We start from the raw sequence: 20,120 nt of genomic DNA, 5'->3' as shown, positions 1-20,120 counted from the left end.
AGCGTAGCCTGAACAGAGATGCATTATTGTTTTCAATGGCAAAGACTCGGAGAAGTAAAAGCTTGAATGCGCATGCGCGCAGAGCGGAGTTTTTTTCCTGGCAGCTGTTGTCGGTACAGTGATCAGTCGATAGTGATGTGGGTGAAATAACGGTGTCTAGTTCATCAGCTTTGGACGGGAAATGGCAAGATAAACCCTGTTGTTTTTCATAGACCTATTAATATTGTAATATAGTGTGTCGCTTCTTAAAAGTGTGTTAACGTTATATTTCTTTGCTTTGTTTTGACTTTACGAGGAGAAGCAACAGCAAGCTAGCTGGCTAGCTTGCTGTTAGCAGCACTAGGCGTAGTTAATCAGCGACACTTGGCAGTTTTATTTTAAAAAAAGAGGCACTTTTCCGGTGTTTAAACAATGATGCAGGGATTAGATACGTGGCTGGCTGTCGTTTGAATGTTAGCGCTTGACCAGTTAACTTTTTTGTACTCCAAAAGGTTTACAGTGGACTCGAGATGAGCTAAATTGATGATTCTGTTCAACCCAGCGCAGATCAAACAACTGCAGAGGGAGGTAAGTGAAGCTGCAGGATGGAGTCATTAGCACCGAACAGCTACCATGTTTTCAGTTTAGTGTCTGTATATTAACTCACAGGCGGTTAAATACACAATCAAAACCAGTAGTGCTGAGGTAAATATTGCTCCCGCTGGATCTTCATTCAGTGTGATTTCACCCTTTCTCTAAAATGCGACACGGATATGTGCAGACTGTTGGGAAGGCTGGAAGCTGGAAAACCTGCTCTCGTTCTTTGTGGGATTTGTACGCAGAACAATAAAAATGAGTTGTGGTCACTGCTAAGTAGCCCTGTGGTCTTCAGTGCCTCTGATTGAACACAGCCTCAATGGACGGGGACGCTTTATCACACAGTATGTTTCAGGCAGCTCTCCCAGCCTCAGGAGTTAAGATGAGCTGTCACAAAGACTTGATTCGATTCAGGTCAAAGTACAATGCATGTTTTGAAACCAACCAACGGGTGCAGTCAGCAGGATTGATGGGTTGCCTCTCTTTCTTGTCTATGGCCCACTGGGATACATTAGCTTTGTTGGTGGTGGTGAAAGCGTAAGCTTGTGATCGTCGCCACTACTTGAGTATAGAGCAGACCCTGTATCTCTATTCATTGTTCTCAGATGACGTCTAGACTTTTTAAATTATTTTTAATATGACAATCTGCTTGGACTGATGCATCCAGTCATGGGTTGTAAATTTGTATTAAACATTCTCAGACTCGTTAGGCAGTAACAGATACCGTGATAAATAAACTATCAATATTACATCACATCTGGACACTGACATTCAGTTGTTAAATTCTCTACTTGATGTTGAACACATTGAAATGCAGTTTGGAACTGGAACAGTCTGCACAGTCAAAAATGATTGTGCTAGAAACAATTGCTTTGTACTAAATAAGACGAAATAACCAATGATAAAAACTGATATATTAATATTTTGTCTAGTGTTTAGTGTCTAGTTTTTTTTAGTCCAGGCTTGCAGAAAGTTGAATTTTGTGCTCTGTCCTTAATTGATTTCCTTGCAGTTCCTTTGCATGAGCAGTTAAACATTTGGTGTGTGTGACACACTGATGTGCTCCTCATTACTGCATTGCCACAAGATGATTGAGGCTTTGGCAGCATGAGTCATCCATGACTACATTGAACACCTATATTTAGCTGGTGCACAGAGGTGGGTTTGAAAGCCATTGTGAAAGGAGTTTTCACTGTGAGTGATTAGATTATCATCTTCCTGGAATCCACACTGTGACTCTGACGTAGTTGGAGCGATGACAGCACTCGGATATCTGCAACAATTTAATAATGAGGGTGGTGACACATGGAGCATCTTTCTGGATGCTTTTGATGATGCGAGCTCCGCAAGTGCAAACTTGTCCAAATCAGTGTTGCATAATTATGTGACACACCATTTCCCAATAGATTAGATATCTGATATATTCTGCTGATGTGGCACAAATGCAGCACAAGCACCAGGGTTCATACGGTCCAAACCTTATGAAGGCAGTTCAGCGGGTTTTGGACCATGCCGTGCTGCAAGTTGGCTTTGTTTTTTGGCTGTGACTGTTCAGAAAAAGTGAAGCACAAATCTGATACTTAAAGCCACTCAACAATGGGGAGGGAAATGTATCCAACTCAGTAGCTCACATCTTTCCCAGCTACAGCTCCGGTGATATAATAGCTACATATATAAAGGTTTTATAAAACAAAGATTTGTGGAGTAGAAACTGTTAAGAACACCTTTATCCATTTTAGGGAGAATGCATTTGGAAGAGGTTTCATTGTAAGTCTTACTGTATTTCTGTTTTATGTCAAGAATATATCTTATTGCAGCATCTACGTGAGGTCACAAGCCTCAGTCTGTTCAATCTAAACTTTGATGCTGCATTGTGGAAAGGTGTTTCATTACTTTGAAGAAACATGTTTGTGTTTAGCGCCATTTCCACTGCACTACAGAGAAAAAGATGAGGAGAAATTGGGTCAGCGGCCCTCAGCTCACTGCTGTCACACTGATTCGCTGCGTTTGAATGATTCAGGCTCTGTCCCCCAACCCCATGTGTTGGCGTGTGTGTGTTTTTGCTCTCTTTATCAGCCTGTCCTCACCCACCTACCATATGCTCTTTTCATTCTCTCTCTTTTGATCGTGCTCCTTCTGTCTATCCACACAATCTTTTTTGCACAGTAGATCTGTGGAATGTCCTACTTTGCTCTGCACTCTCATCCGGTTTCTCATTCCAACATCAGCAGATATTTGCTTGAGATTTAGGTCTTAGGCTGTGCAGGCCTGTTATGATGCATTTACACATTATGGTATTACGGTAAAATCTGAAACTTGAGGTCGCGCAGCCGAGTCTTGAAGAACATAATACTAAGCTACTACTTAGTTAAAATGTCTTGGCTAAATTAGTTTGTATTACCTAAAGAGTGTCTTCGTTGTCTATACCCTTTCTTCATACAGATGAGTCAACTTTGGCGACGAGACTTAACTTCGTCAGAGAGGTTGGGGAATGACTCTCCTGTCGGCTTCGCCCCAGGGCCCCCAGCCAGTGTGGCCCCACAAGGATCCAACTCCTCCTGGACACCAGAAACCCCAGTGGTCACACCAGACGAGCCAACTTTCCTCATGACCTCTACTGCCCAAACTATATCGGGTTTTTTTGTTTGGACAGCTCTTCTGATCACATGTCACCAGGTAAGGGGAGCCTGACATTTGGAGGTTTTAGGTGATCTGGTGGTCAAACTAAACTTTTAACAGTTTTTGTCTCCACACTAGTTATTTTATTTTGGGGTGGCAGTAGCTCAGTCCGTAAGGATTGAATCCAGCTCAGACGCTGTGGAACGCCGGTTTGAATCCAGCTCAGACGCTGTGGAACATGGACTGGTAGCTGGAGAGGTGCCAGTTCACCTCCTGGGCACTGCCGAAGGAGGCCTTGAGCAAGCTCCTGAACCCCCAACTGCTCGGGGCACCGTACTGACTCACTCACTCACTCTGACATCTCTCTGTGTGTTGCTATGGGTTGCATGTGTGTGTCTTTCAGACCTGTGTGTATACTAACATAATAACAGAGTGAAAACATTGAGATAAATAAAGTATATCTTAAATCTTATCCAACAACGGCTATGTGCACTAGATAAGTACCGGGATGATCTAGAAGGTTAAGTTGGAAAAATACATTTAGTTGTTTTGCTGGAGCAGCATGCAGTGGGACACACTGTTGCCAGTGATGTGGTGTTATTATGGTCTTAAATAGACTGCACTATTAGTCTAAGCGTGGCCTATGTATCGTAAAGCAAGACACAATCTGCTTACTCAATGTATGTGGCTCTGAAAAAGCGCAGCAGCTTAATACGATACTGTAAATACTAGATGTCTGCATCTGTTTTCTTGTCGTTGCGCAAAGGGTTCACCTCTGGGAGTACTGGGTTAAATCTAAATCTCGCTCATGACCTTTTAAATCTACCGACTGCTCTCTGTCTTTTTCTCTGTTTTGTTGAGCACAAATAGCTCCTTTTCAGTGCAAGCAAAAAACAACAAAAAACGGTAGACACATTCAAACCCAGGAGCATTTTCAATGAGCCCCTTTTAATCAAAGGCTCTATATGTGCATGTTCACACACCAAACACATGCATGCATTTAGAAAGCATCACATCCTGTGGGAAGAAGGCTTCTTCCAAATACAGTCCGATTTTTGTACGTAGGTTGTCCACCCCACTTGTTGCACATTGGCTAAACACTGAGCACATACACATATTTATGTTTAATACACATTGATTGTTTGTGGGAATATAAAGAAAGGAAAAAAAGCAGTTTATTATGGTTTTTGGCTTTTCCGCTCTCCTGTATTGAGTTATATATCTTTTTTGGGCATGTAACAGGTTTACAAAGTGAAAAAGTCCAAAGTCCACCCCAAAGGGAGTTCCCACAGAAAACACTGCTCTGAACTGCCTGAAAACAGCTCATTTGTAGTCCAGCCTTTACTTCCCTTTCTTGTGACGTCACAATGAAAATACGTGTCATAATGCTCGCTGAGCGACTAGTCCGACACGCCCTCAAAAACACCGGTGGAAAAACACTGAGCTGCCGCACACACCTCTCCTCTGCCTTCCAAACACTAGCTACCCTCCAAGCAGTCAATGGACATAATAATAATAATAATGATAATAACTAGAACTGCAAGCAGTTGTAAGCGGGGTCCAAGCCTCCTGGCGCAAGCCGCCCCCCTCGCCCTGCGGAGGATGAGCGAGTCGGTCCGGGCGCTCCGCCGTCGTGCCGCATAAGGTCCCCACGATTGGTTTTGATGGGCCATTTCAAATTGAGGCAAAACGTCCTGCCTTTGAAAATGCCATAGGAATGTATGGGATTTAGTGAGAGATTTGAGCTTCGCTTTTAGCGCCACCTTTTGGCCGAATTGCACCAAAATTGTCATGTGTGATCAGGGCCCCATGGGGAAGAATTGCCCCAAATTTGGATTGAGCAGCCATCCACGTCCAGTGTCACCAACCTTTCTGAATCAAAGCTGTTTACCGGCTTTTCGCTGACCCGCCTTTCTCTGCTTCTGATTGGCTATTACCGGCCTTTCGCTGACACTCCTTTCTCTGCTTCTGATTGGCTATTACCGGCCTTACGCTGACACGCCCTTCTCTGCTTCTGATTGGCTAGTAGTCCTTAACTAGGAACTGCGCATGTGCAACTCCCAACATAGATCATTTAGAGACAAGATGTATCACTCCATTGCTAAAAAGACACACAGGGTGAAAAGAGGAGCTGCAGCAATGTGCAGTATGACAAAAAATATGGTGTTTTTTGAAAATTAAACCATGTACACCTGTTCTGGTACAACCCCTAAATAAGATTTTAAACCTGAAAATGAGCATAATACCACCTTTTTAATCTGTTTCTTATGAATGACAAAATCTGAATTGATTACACTGTTTTTAGGGACACCTAACTCCAGAGTAAGTAGTACTTCTTACTGAAGATCTGCCTAAGCCTTCCTCCTAAGATTGCTGCAGGCATTAAGCATTAAAAACAAATTACATTCTATTTAATTCAACAGGGCTTTTTTGGCATGGGAAACAGATGTTTACATTGCAATTATACATAAACAGAACAATTGAAGGACTACCTTATAAAGGCTAGCATAGTTTTTATGTTTTGTTTTGTTCTATCATTGCCTTTATCTGATGGCCGACTAAAAGGGATGACAGGAAATGAGGGGAGAGAAAGATAAGGAAAGACATGCTGTCCCTCCTGGCTGGAGGCGAACCTGGGATGTTGCAATTCACGGTCAGCACCCCAACCCCAAGGCTGCCAGGGAGCTCTCATGTGCCAAGTTTGAATGACTGAGGTTGATTATTCCTCCTGAAACACACTCAACATGTGACAATTACCTCATGTAGCTGAGCCAAAGTGGAAGCATGGCGAGACCTCACTCTGTGCTGCTCTAACTGCTGCTCCGCTGTAGCCTATATTAGGATGTACATTAGGTTTATAAAGTGACACTCTTTAGGTCTGTTTTAACAGTTCAGAAAGTGTTCATAATCTCTGGAGAACAGAGGTGTTTGGTGTTAGTGGTGCAGATAAGTGCAGTTCAGTGCTGTTTGTGTCAGTTGAACAGCCCTCATGGTGCAGTGAAGTATTTAGTAAGCATCCCTTACATGTAACTGAGATCTATTGTACCTTGAGGCTTATGTTAATGGTTTTGCCTCCATTGTTTGCTGCTGCTCTTCACACACAGGGTTAAAGAAGAGCCCTCTGTCACTCTGGCAACAGGTGCTCCTGATTGACTACGACGTGCAGGGGATGGGCGCGTGCGTGTGTTTGTGTGTGTGTGTGCGCGTGCAGAGGAGGGTCACCTAGCAACAAGCCCTGTGCACGGTCTCGTTTGGTGTGATGCCCCCCCCCCCACCTCACTGTTTGTTATTGTACCAAAGGTGTGTTTACAGGTCATGAAAGGTGATAGGTGGAACGTTGTGTAAGTGGACAGGAGTCAGATGGAGCAGACAGAATTGGTGGTGACAAAGACCCGCCCGTTTCTTCCTGCCTTCTGCTGCTCTCAATAGGAGTGATAAAAGCCAAGTATCAGTTACCCTAAACAACCCCATGAGTCAGTGCACTCACACAACACAGACATGTAGATCTCCAGTATACAACTTACTTCTGACCTGTACAGATGGAATAGAGTCCGATGAGAACACACACACAGGTTTCACAAGGCAGCATTTATTTTCTGCTGACCCATTTATCTACCACATTCTTAGCTGTCGTGTCACAAGGGGAATCTGATGAATATATAATCTAATGAATATCCCCTCACTGTGTCTTATCTTGTTTTTTTATGTGCTGAAGATGTGTGGTTTGTCAAACATGTAAAAAGAAAAAAATGGTGTAAAGGCTTTGTATGCACAAGACCTAATTCTGGGTCATTTTGCACATTTCACATAATTGTACATCCCTATTTATCTTCTCCATCCTGCCGATCTGCTGTTCACCAACCAACACTAGCATTTTTAGGCAGCTTTTAATGTGAACTTCGGCAAAACAAAACACAATCGAAGTTACTGCACCAAAAAATAAAATAAGTCACTTGTGACAGTTGATGGAAACTCTGTAAATATAAACTGTAAATATAAATTTATATATATAATCCTCACACAGTATCTCACAAAAGTGAGTACACCCCTCACATTTTTGAAAATATATGATTATATCTTTTCATGTGACAACACTGAAGAAATGACACTTTGCTACAATGTAAAGTAGTGAGTATACAGCTTGTATAACTGCTGTCCCCTCAAAATCACACAGCCATTAATGTCTAAACCGCTGCAACAAAAGTGAGAACACCCCTAAGTGAAAATGTCCAAATTGGCCATTTTACATTGTAGCCAAGTGTCATTTCTTCAGTGTTGTCACATGAAAAGATATAATCAAATATTTTCTATAATGTGAGGGGTGTACTCACTTTTGTGAGATAATGTATACAGTACATTAACTACATGTTTTTACGCGTCTTTGTGTAAATACAAATGTTCTCATGTGTATGTGCACCTATACCAAGGTTCCAGTGTATTTTATTGTCCATTTCTCCCTTAATTGATTATTTATGCAGTATTTCTAGCATGAGCAGCTCTATTGCGAAGCCAATGATTCAATATGATGCCATCAAAAAAAAGTGTTCCAGCATCTCCCCTGGCAACTTATGGAAAGTTAAAGTTAAAACCTTTTTTTGTATTGCTGATTCCAAAAATATGGCCGTACTCCTAAAGAACATGTATTCAGTCACCATCCACATGGACATATAATTATTATCAGCTGGGACAGTGTATGATGGCTGATGACATCAGATGTCAGATGTGCCTGAGTTTCAGGCTCTGGGAGTGACTCATCTGTGCACCAAAGATAACAGGAATAATATAATTCTGCCCTAGAATAGATACTTGCTTTTGACTAGCTAAAACATACAAATCCAGGCACTTTTTTTACTCACTGCAAATTCTTGGTTAGATAATGATGTATTTCATGGGGATATTGTTCAAAGTATGATCTTAAATTAAATCTTAAATTATCACTTTATCTATTTGACGGATCCTTTTTTCTCCAACTCTTTTCTTTCTCTTCTTTTTAGATCTACATGCACCTACGTTACTACAGCTCTCCAAATGAGCAGAGGCACATAGTTAGGATCCTCTTCATAGTCCCCATCTATGCCTTCGACTCCTGGCTCAGCCTTCTTTTCTTCACCAACGAGGAGTATTATGTGTACTTTGACACAGTCAGAGACTGCTATGAAGGTGAGTGGATGAAACACAGTGCAATGAAGTGGTATACTAGCAGTTTCTGCTACAGGCTGGATTACATGCTGCCATGCAAACGGCAGACCAATATTCCCCACAGCTGTGGAAGTGAGTGTTTTATGTTCTAATGTGTCTTTTGACTGCCAGTAGAAATAAGAGTGTGAGAATTTATGTGTGGTGATACATCAGTGGCAGATGGCCTTTGCATGTCTTCATTTACAAAGGTTGCCATCTTTGTTCTCATGTCTCCATGGCCTGTTGGGATTGCAGGGGAGGGGAAACCTGTTTCCTAGCAACTGTATGAAAACAAGCAAATCCTTAAGAAGTGTGTGAAAGGCATCTCACTTATGTGTTCTTTAACTTAGCAGCCTATAATGCAACTGGAATTTCTCAAAGAATTCATGCAGAATTTGAGAATTAAACAATCAATTACATAACATGCTATGGTAATGGGAATTAGCTTTTATTAAATCACATAATTAGAATACTTGCCTGAACATGCCTGTAGTGCTGAAACTACAAGTTGATCTACAGGACAGCAAAGATGCCAAATAACAGCTGGTTTCAGCTTCTCAGTTGTGAGGATTTGCTGCTTTTCTCTCTTTCTATCATTATGAATACTTTGAACTGTTGTTTGGATAATTAATTTAAAGACATCACCTTGGATTCAAAACTTGTGATGGGCATTTGTCACTATTTTGTGACATCCTATAGACTAAATTAATTGATTCATCAAAAACAGAATTGACAGTTCATTGATCCTTATAAGAATTGTTAGTTGTTATGCCTATACAGACAACAACAGGATCATGTTATGGGCACGGTTGCTGTGAAACTGTTTGGTCAGTCTGCTGTCCTCTGCAGTGTCGCCCTGCCTTATGGCAGGTTGAGAGATGGCATAGTAGGGCAGCACCTGTGGAAATGTACTCTTAAATGTAGAGACCGACTGTTTAATACTGCTGCTGTTCATATAGACAAAGTGACTTCTACTGCAGGTAAAATATAGACCAAGTTCAGTCAGTTGGCAGTATTTGGAGAAATGGGCATTTGAATCTTTTTCATGCCATTTGTCTGTCTCTGCATCTTGGACATGCACACAAAAGCTTGCTCAGCTAGTAGAAGATAATGTGTTCCTCTCCCAACAGAGTGCATATAGACCCTTGTATGTACCTTTAGTTTAGATGGGGCTGGGCAATATGGCCAAAAATGTTATCATGATAAAAAATTAATAAAAATAAATGAAAAATATAGCCGCAAGCGATGATTCACGGGTTCATACCATTTTTCGCAGTATCGCCATTAAAATAATTTCACCACATGGTTCAACATTTTTAGAAAACATATCCTGCAAGTTTTGTAACAACTGGACAACCATTTTCTGATCCATAGCTTGATTTGTATCATTCCACGTCCAGTTACGATGCATTTATAGCACCCCCTAGCGGTGGATTTCAATGAGACTTTCAGGGTATGTCTGAGGTGCTGATGTTTAGATATCCTGCAAGTTTTGTGTTGATTGGACAAACAATATGCATTTTGTAGCCTGTTTTGCGTTTTGTGATGATTGGACCAACGGTTGTGGATCTTTGTCTATTTATGTCCTGCACCACGCCACTTTACACGTTTATTGGTCAATATTTTGAAAACGAAAGGAGCCATCAACAAGCTTTATACAACTTTATATATATAAAGTCCAATGATGATACAGAGAAAATTTGGTGGCAATTGGAGCTACGGTGTAGGAGGAGATGTAAAAAATATGTTTCCATTATAGCAAGCGTCCATAAAAATCCTGTTTTAATGTGTGATGTATCTGTATGTGTTGGGCAATTTTTCTTCAAATACGCTAGTTGACCTTTTCCTTAAAACAACTACAGCTTTTATTTGTAGGAGTGCACTGACTGCAAAGAACAAAACGTTTACTGGGAACAAGCCCACTCAGGATTACAGACATCACAGAGCATAAATATTTTTCTTTCATATTAGACTATATAATAATTTAATTGAAATATACACTATGTATATACTAGTATTATTAACCATACTATTTCATTAAAATGGTTTGAAAATATAGATGCCATTCAAACTACAATACAATACTCTCTCTTGCTGCTGTGTTTCTAACATGTCAACAAACAGCATGGCTCGGAGAGAGAGAGAGAGATATCGAGAGAGAGAGAGATATCGAGAGAGATCGAGATCGATCGAGATCGATCATTTACACTCCCGGCTCCGTACCTTTCATCCAGCGCAGCCAGCCGCCATATTGGCGTCATAACCGCGGATAATAAAGCAGCATGAAAGCGGCTACATGACATCAAGCGCAATCCATAGCCTGGTATCAACTGATCTAGCACAACAGTTTGTCCCATACACAGAGCAGCAGCACACAGTCACGATGATTAACGATGCTTCACTCACCAAAGCAGGCTCACTTCAGCAGAAAGGTGCAGCGGCTTTTCCTCTGGGCAAACTTCTGGAGGACTGAAGTTTTTCAGAGAGCCCGCAGACTCGTTGCGGCCCCGCAGTGCTGTTTAACATTTTCCACAGAGTTTAATAAACATTATGATCCGACCGTCACTGAGCTCGTAGCTGTTTCCTCCGCCTGTCTGTTGGGGCAGCGATGTTTAACCCTTTAAAGTAAGCTCAGTTTCACAACATCGTCCAGATAACTCCTGCTGGTGTCATGTTTTGCAATCCTCTCAGAAAGATGAAGATGAAGACAGGTACAGGATGGTCTCCCTCAAAGCCAGAGGTGCTTATCAGCTCACGCACGGTGTGTCAGCGGGAAAGTGTCTGTTTAACGTTAGCTTGCTGTTAGTGATGTTGCTAACCTGTTGCTATCTGCAGACTAGCACGGCTCTCACACAGTACAGTACACAAAAGTTTGTAGCAGATTGACAAAATTATTATAAACCAGCCAGGCTACTGACTGTCTGTATAATAATTAAATTACACCTTTCTGTCTGCTGCAGCTTGTGGCTAAGTTATCTCCAGAGAAAAATACACGCTGGAAGCAGCAGGCTGACTCGTAGCTGTGCTCCGCTCTGCCCGTTAGGCCCGCCCCTTAACCAATCACAAGTTTAGAAAGGTGAAAAGGCATCTACATGAACGAATCGGAGGCCTCCCTACATGGTATGAACCCTAATAATAATAACTAAAACGCACAAACATAGAAGGGTTCTACCGCTACACTACACGGTATGAACCCTAATAACTAAAACACACAAACATAGAAGGGTTCTACCGCTACGCTACGCAGTATGAACCCTAATAACTAAAACACACAAACATAGAAGGGTTCTACCGCTACGCTACGCAGTATGAACCCTAATAACTAAAACACACAAACATAGAAGGGTTCTACCGCTACGCTACGCGGTATGAACCCTAATAACTAAAACACACAAACATAGAAGGGTTCTACCGCTACGCTACGCGGTATGAACCCTAATAACTAAAACACACAAACATAGAAGGGTTCTACCGCTACGCTACGCGGTATGAACCCTAATAACTAAAACACACAAACATAGAAGGGTTCTACCGCTACGCAGTATGAACCCTAATAACTAAAACACACAAACATAGAAGGGTTCTACCCCTACACTACACAGTATGAACCCTAATAACTAAAACACACAAACATAGAAGGGTTCTACCGCTACGCTACGCGGTATGAACCCTAATAACTAAAACACACAAACATAGAAGGGTTCTACCGCTACGCTACGCGGTATGAACCCTAATAACTAAAACACACAAACATAGAAGGGTTCTACCGCTACGCTACGCGGTATGAACCCTAAAAACAGTGGATCACTTAACAAATCTGAGGTAGAACATTCAAAAAAATTATGATAAAACCATTTTTCATCTTTTTTTCAGTGTCTTTTCCTCAACAAAATAAAAATCCTAATAGAAAAATTAAGTGCTAATTTAGTTATGATTCAAATGAATTAAACATTTAATAAACATTTATTGAACATTTCTTATATTGTTATTGAGGCAAATTATATTGCGGTAATTATCATTATTGTTTTATTGCCCAGCACTAAGTTCAGGCTAAACTGCAACACATTTGTACAAATGCTAAGTACCTTCATGGTTAATTTAAAAAGGTGCACATGTAGGACCGGTTATGTGCCTGTTATGGTACTTCTGTGAATGATGTACTTTTAACTAAATCTCCCCACACCTCTTTTTTGGAATTTGTATTGCAAATCAGTATATATTCCATAATCAATAAATGAATATCGATAATATATATAGAATAGTATATGAAAGAAGAGGTTGCTGTTTATTTTATTAGATATGATGTGACAGACAAGTTGGTTTAATAAGGCACAATATTGACCTGATGAGCTTTGTCTGCACAATTAAGGATCTACGTTAATGACTAAGACATATGTGTTGTTGCTGTTGTTATTAACACATGGATATTTATGCTCTCATCTTTCATACTGCCATTGCTTTTCAAGGTAAAAGCATGGCAAGTTTCAGAGTGAAAAAAATACTGAATGTGTAGTTGTGCAACAAGCAGCACTGTGTTGAGTGAGTTCTGCCGTTGTGCTACAATCACAGGGTTACTTTTAACCTCAGCCACATTAAACAACAGAGAGAGCTGAGGCAGTGGGGAGCTTGTATCTGTGGGTTACCCTTAAATTAGCCGGAGAACACCTGCGGCAGCAGGTGAGAAAACATTCTACTCACTCAGGGACACCAGTTACTGGAAAGAGTATGCACTATGCAGTGTATTTAAATTGTATGTTACTTCTCAGTCAGATAAAATTAACCATAAAATTATACATGTTTGCAGAATAGTAATAATTTATGAAGTCACCCTGAGGAGGCTTGTTGTATCAAAACAACGTGTTACTGAATTACATCGACATCAACCAGGTGTATTAACAGTTGCTTTACCTGGTTCATGCTTGTAAGATATTCACCATGTCCACTCCTTCTAACATAATTTCAAAAACCCCTCTCTCTGTCTCTCTCTCTGTTTCTGTGCAGAATGTGCAATTGTCAGTAGACTGCATAGACGGGGTAGAGCGAGGGGAGATTGTCCAGTAGTTAATCAAACGCGGATATTCCTGGTCGGCCCTACCAAATAAAGTCAATGTGTGGGAAACACTGGTTGATTACAATTCAGATCTGACCTGTGGACAGAATAGAAAGGGATCAGAGACACAACTGTGTTCCTTCGGCTTTATGCCCATGATGCTATGGAAAATAACACAAAACATTGCATGTTACAATATGATTTTGATCTTTATTAGCAGTAGTTATGTAACTGACTATTATAGCATTCATTCATAGCCTTGAATGTATCTAGTTCACTCGGGAAAGATCTACAGTATATTGTTTCTCTGAACCATGTATATTCTGTGACACTACTGTGTGTCATTGTGACAGGGCCATGAGCTTTCATCAGTGTTTGCTTTCTACAACAAAGTCTCCACAGGCGTCCTATTATCACACCGCTCCACTCCTGCTCCCGGCTCTAGAGAACTACACCTTTCAATTATGCTTAGGCTTATACCTCACCCACAACATTACCCATCATCATTTCTAAGCCTGCTGATGGGGATGACTCACCCTTCTGCCTTGAAATGGCAAGCTCAGCAGTTCTGAAACGAAATCAGCAAAACAAAACTGTAATTATGACAGTTACACCAAGTGTTGATCCCGCTGCTATAGCTGTCATGCATCAGTTTATTATTTGGAGGCTGTTAGAAGTTTTCCAAAATCCACAACAGCAACATTGATGTGATATTTTTGTCAGAGCTATAGGATAAATGTAAGGTAGGTTGGGGGTTTCAGCTCATTTTCTTCTGAAGCATTCTGAAAACAAATTAGCTTCAGATTTTTACCTGCTAGAGGAAGTTAGATTGGTTCATCCTTAATATGGTTTGTAATTTCTAGATACGGTGGTGCTGTGCGCCAATGCATCAAGCACTTACTCCAGTTACAAAATGTAAATTATTTATGGCTGTTTAATGGAATGATTTTCACTGACACCAATGGACACGCTCAGAAAGCGGTAACATTTTTTCTTTACATGTGTCACTCTGCAGCCTTTGTCATCTACAACTTCCTGAGTCTGTGTTATGAGTATCTGGGAGGAGAGAGCGCCATCATGGCTGAGATCAGAGGGAAACCTATCGAGTAAGTGCCTGTCTTTATTCCATTAATGACACACGTTCATTTTGTGTTCAAGTAGTGTGCGTTTTCAACACTTTTGACCTTTTATGAACCTTCACTTTAGGTCAAGCTGTATGTATGGGACCTGTTGTCTGTGGGGCAAGACGTACTCTATTGGTTTCCTCAGGTTTTGCAAACAGGTACCAATCAAAAGGGTGTTATAACTATGTTTTAGTGTTGTGCTTTATGGTTAGAGGAACTAATACTGTCCACTATGATGACCATAGCGGTGTTATTGCATGTATTATCATGTTTACTACAAATCAGTATGATATTCATATCCATGTTGATTTCCATATAGTATGAAATTGCTTGCAGAGACTACTGTCGCGTCATATAAATGAAACAAAGTGGTGTGGCATTGCTGTTTTTTATTGACCTGGTATTTCTATATAATTTCTCTCTTTTCTTTTTTCCTGCCATGTTTACTCTCTCTCTCTCTCTCTCTCTCTCTCTCTCTCTCTCTCTCTCTCTCTCTCTCTCTCTCTCTCTCTCTCTCTCTCTCTCTCTCTCTCTCCCCCCTGCTTCCTCAGGCAACCCTCCAGTTCTGTGTGGTGAAACCCCTGATGGCAGTGATCACTGTCATTCTTCAGGCCTTTGGAAAATACAAAGATGGAGACTTTAAGTATGTTTCCAAGAAGTTGCCTATTGTCATTCACAACGTGGACATGAGCAGTGATTTCTTGTGGTTCTGACTTGCTGTTTTGTGTCACACTACTGTAGACATGGACTGACTTCAGCCAAACATCTTTTCAGACCATGATGGCGGATTTCCAATATAAACTTGCTTTGATTAGCTTTAAGTAGATTATAAATCATTTTTACGTCTTTAATACTTAATTCAAATGGTTCCAGTTTCTCTGTTTCCTCGCTAAGACATTTGCCGTGTGTGTCATAGCTAAACTACATTATTTTTTCTGTCTCTCTCCTCCAGTGTGGCTAGTGGCTACCTATATGTGACCATTATCTACAACATCTCCGTCAGTCTGTCGCTCTATGCTCTCTTTCTCTTCTACTTTGCCACGCGTGAACTGCTCGTCCCATACAACCCCGTGCTCAAGTTCTTCATGGTGAAGTCCGTCATCTTCCTCTCCTTCTGGCAAGGTAAGAAGACCACCCTCTGAGCTTGGTACCCAGCAGGGGTTAGGGTTCATTACTTCAACACAGGTGTTTAATTTCTTGGTCTCCAGGCAGGTTTTTTCATGCACACATTTAAAATGCACACAAAGCGTGCCGATGAAATCTGCACTGCCTATTCTCTGTTTATGATTTCTGTTCTCCATCTCTCTTTGACCGATCCAGGGATGCTGCTGGCTATCCTGGAGAAGTGCGGAGCCATCCCTAAGATCAGCTCAGCTGACTTCTCTGTGGGAGAGGGAACTGTTGCTGCTGGTTATCAAAACTTCATTATCTGCATCGAGATGTTCTTTGCTGCTGTTGCTTTGCGCCATGCCTTTACTTACAAGGTCTATATGGATAAAAGACTGGACTCATATGGTAAGTGTGTGTATGTGTGTGGTGGAATTCTGATGGTTTGGAAAAGTAAAGCAAAATGTGTAGACAATGAGAAAGGGAGCCGGTATGTTATTTTATGTATTATAACCTGTCTCCTCTGAAAGATCCTTTATACACAGACTGATTCTTACAGAACTGATCAGACCTCACTCTTTGTGTCCCAGCCTTTAACTTTGATTACTATCTTTGACACTAAAAATTTTAGACTTTCTCTTTTCTTCTGCTTCAGCACAGCTACTTGTTTTTCCTCTTTCTTCATTTTCATCTTGACTCTCTTGTGTTCCTTGTCTCTCCCCTTTTCCTTTTTTTCTCTCTTCCACTGTGCTGCACTGAAAGGCTCATTTCCTATCTATGGACAATACGGTAGGTCTGATGTTAGCTGTGTTTTTGTCAACAACAGCTGTATGTTTGCCCTCTTTACAGTGCTTTTTGTTTGCTTTTTTGTGTTTCATTGTGGTTGAATGTCCATTACATTGTTTTCAGTATAGCATGACATCAGTTTAGATTTAAAATTGTGGGTCTGTGGCTGTTATGTATTGTTTCCTTATGTTCATTTTACTTATGTCATTGAATTCAGCCTTTGAACTTGTTGCCTTTTTCATCTCTCCTGGCACAGTTTTGTTAAATCTTATGTTCGTACCCAGGCTCAGTGGCCCCCTCTTACTCTCTCCCTGCGGAAAAACCTATGTGTTGAGGAAAAAATTTAGCCGATAATAGTTGAAACAATGTAACTTATTAATGTAAACTGATGTTAAGTCATTATCTTCCTAGTGGTATTTCTTTATTGTTTGACATCCTATCTTTTGATGTCATAAAATGTGACCTCCAGTAATCTCCTAATGACTGTTATGTGCTTTATTATATAATCTGCATGTCTATGGCATCCTGCTGATTAAATTTAGCAAAATTATAATTATTTATGGCAACATTTCAAATATTTATTTGGAAAATTCACTTGACAGTTGGATGGAAACATGGTTTCTGTATTTTTCTCCCTCCCCGTCCAACCAGCTCTGTGGCTCTTTATTAATATTCCAAACTTTCGACCCCACCCCCAGGTCGCTGCGCCCCAATGAAGAGCATCTCCAGCAGCCTGAAGGAGACCATGAATCCAGGGGACATGGTCCAGGACGCCATCCATAACTTCTCCCCAGCTTATCAGCAGTACACTCAGCAGTCCACATTGGAGCGAGTTGGGGGGCCACCCCTCTCCCGCAGCCACAGCAATCTCAGCACCCGCGGGGACAATGAAAAGACGCTGCTGCTCAGCTCTGACGACGAATTCTGAGACTCAAACACACACTCAGAAGCTCACTTTTCTGTAGGCCATGTGGGAATTTTTATCAACCATGTAAGACAAATTAGATATTTTGTTGCCACCTTAACATGGAAGATCACATTGTTTACTTTTTTTTTTCCTTCCACATTTGACAACAAAAGATCAGATTCATGTCAGACTTATGAAATTCTGGTTAACAGACTGAAGGAAGGGATTAAGTGTTTTTACAAGGAAAAAGAGGAAACAATAGGTACAGTAAGAAAAATGGGACCATGAAGAGGATGGAGAAGTTGTTCTAAAAATATGGAGAAGAGAAGTCGAGTTTAGACTTTAGGTGTATTAACAGGTCAAGTTGTCATTTTTGTTGTTGTCATAGAGGCCATCACTGACAGAAATACGATATGTATATTCAACCATTGAATATAGATTGGTACAAATAACCATGCATATAGCATCCTTATGTTGCTACTTTAAACACCACAACAAAAAAGATATGATAAGCAAAGTGCCATCGTCATCTTGAACAAATGGCCTTCATCTTTTAGTTTTTATATTGATTCTCAATCCATACTCCTCCTCACCCTTGTGCCAACTCTGCCTCTTACCGAAGCATGTAGAGGGAGCAGTACTTTGTGCCCCACTTAATGAGACACTCTGTCTTAATATTTAGAATTGATTTATAGTCAAGCAAAACTGAGGAGCCTTTGAATTGCCGCGGCTTCATTTTAATATATAAGACTTTTATTCACAAATGTTTTTTTATTTAAATGTTGAAGCCTTGAAGGTATAACTCATTTCAAGTTTGTTGGAAATTTGTTATTCCAGAAATGTTTTTAATATTCTGTGTTTGTTTTATATTTTGTTGTGGGTTCATTTGAACAAGTGACTAAAAGTGTAATTGTACGACTCCAGGTTTTGGCCTGACTTTGGCTCCTCGCAAAATGTTATTGTTTGTGGAGCACGTAGGGGACAGCTGGAGGAGAGATTTCAGTGTGGGCTGGGAGACTGACGGAAGGACAACACCCACACAGATTGCAAATTACTGAAGAAGCAACACTTCCCCGCAGAGCCGGCCCAGCTGTGATGTGCGGTGGATTGTAATCCCATAATTAAGGGCATAACATGTAGTACACATGTAGCACAGCCCAGGCCTGCCTCAGCTGGTATAATGGCATCACTGCTATAGTAGTAGCGGTGAGAGAGTCCGAACGCTGGGAATTACAGACAAATTAGGCCATGCAAAGATGTGTCCGTACAAATAAGGCTTTAAATCTGACTGGACTCACATCTGGAAAAGGAATATATGGGAATTAAAAGTTTGTATGCAAGATGTTTAGGTACAGTTAGAAAAGAGACACACTACAGCAGAAGACAGTGATGTGTGGTAGGAAAAAAAAGCCTCAAGTGAGTCAAAACCTTTAGGCCTGCCTGTCAAACTGTTTGAGTAAATTCATACTTTATGTATGTATGATGTTTAATATGCGTTTTAGCAGAGGCCAGTATAGAAGTTGCTTGTGTTTGTGATTGTAAATGTTTGATGGTGGAGCAGAGCTGTAAAAAAGCCTAGTATATCTTTTTGACAGGTGACATTAGGCCCAATGCTGCCTCTTAATGTGCAATCAGTGTTTTCCTCTTTTTATTTTTACAGATTGCTTCAAGTCTGTTGACTGCGGGTAAACTCACAGTACAGTCCTTGTGAGTAAAGAATGTAGTCAGGATGAAAAATTAACAGCCAAATTGATGTGCATCCTCAAAAGAACACAATCAATATAAAGTTGGTTGGTGTCCCCACCAACCACCTGCTACACTCAATAATTAATGCATCACTTGTTTATCTGTTGCTCCACTGAACCTGTAGTGCTTCAGTTAAAGGTGAGGGTTGAGTGAATTTGTTCGATTAATTTAACATTAACTTCATATTGAAAAAGTGAAATGTACTGCCTTATACTCTGCCCCTCACACTTAAGCATCTTGATACAAAACACTATAAAACTATAGTTTTGATACGCTGTGATTTAAAAGCTGGATGTTAATGCTGAATATATTAAACCAGGAAATATTATACCAGAAAGAAAATAATTTTGTACATAAATACTAAGCACTTGCAAAACATTCATGATGATGACTGTAATGGTATTGCTTGGTATAGTACTATAGTTTAATATTTCTAATTCTCCTGCTTTATTTCTGTTGTATACTTTTTCATTTGTATATCGGTAATATTATCTCATGTTTTCATGCTATATTGGTTTCTGTTGGTGTTGAAAAGGAAATAAAAGACAAATGCAGAAAATACTTTTCTGCTGGGTTTTTGTTCAAATCAGCAAGTTGATGTCACCAGCATCGTCACAACAATATGTATTTACATTGTACAATGATTCTGCTTTTATGAAATACATTCTCAAAATAGCACCCAAGCAACAAAACCCTGTTAGAAAGTAACTGCATTTACTCAAGTAGCGCACTTATATTTACAGCTGCCAGTTACCTAGTAGGTTAAGATTTTGTAAACCTATAATTCACTTTCACCAGCTACAACATTAAAATGCTACTTGCATGTTAATAGATCCACAATCGTAATAATCCAAATAAATATAATGGGCCATTTACCTATTTGTATTTTAAGTTCATTTTTCTGTTTATAGTTACAGTGAGGAAAATAAGTATTTGAACACCCTGCTATTTTGCAAGTTCTCCCACTTAAAAATCATGGAGGGGTCTGAAATTGTCATCGTAGGTGCATGTCCACTGTGAGAGAAAT

At 40.4% G+C, this 20,120-nt stretch overlaps 1 protein-coding gene across 1 annotated transcript; it reads left to right on the top strand.

Annotated features, from left to right (window-relative positions):
* The first annotated feature begins 61 nt into the window (after nt 1–61).
* Nucleotides 62–19,421, top strand: LOC123961348 (transmembrane protein 184B-like). Its single transcript, XM_046036655.1, has 10 exons — nt 62–184; nt 492–567; nt 3,019–3,252; nt 8,190–8,355; nt 14,439–14,529; nt 14,630–14,705; nt 15,099–15,190; nt 15,500–15,669; nt 15,868–16,062; nt 17,139–19,421. Exons 2-10 carry the CDS (start codon nt 523–525, stop codon nt 17,366–17,368), a joined length of 1,299 nt encoding a protein of 432 aa, XP_045892611.1. The 5' UTR covers nt 62–184; nt 492–522; the 3' UTR covers nt 17,369–19,421.
* The last annotated feature ends 699 nt before the right edge of the window (nt 19,422–20,120 follow it).

This window comes from Micropterus dolomieu, linkage group LG02 (assembly GCF_021292245.1).
Source record: "Micropterus dolomieu isolate WLL.071019.BEF.003 ecotype Adirondacks linkage group LG02, ASM2129224v1, whole genome shotgun sequence".
NCBI classification, from domain to species: Eukaryota; Metazoa; Chordata; class Actinopteri; order Centrarchiformes; family Centrarchidae; genus Micropterus; species Micropterus dolomieu.
The sequence above is the reverse complement of the archived record's forward strand: the minus strand, read 5'-3'. Positions and strand labels throughout refer to the sequence as shown.

Coding starts and splice junctions, on each gene's coding strand:
- LOC123961348 (XM_046036655.1), top strand. CDS start 523: ATGATTCTGTTCAACCCAGCGCAGATCAAACAACTGCAGAGGGAG. Junction 14,530..14,629: donor ATCAGAGGGAAACCTATCGA/GTAAGTGCCTGT, acceptor CCTTCACTTTAG/GTCAAGCTGTATGTATGGGA. Junction 15,191..15,499: donor TACAAAGATGGAGACTTTAA/GTATGTTTCCAA, acceptor TCTCTCCTCCAG/TGTGGCTAGTGGCTACCTAT.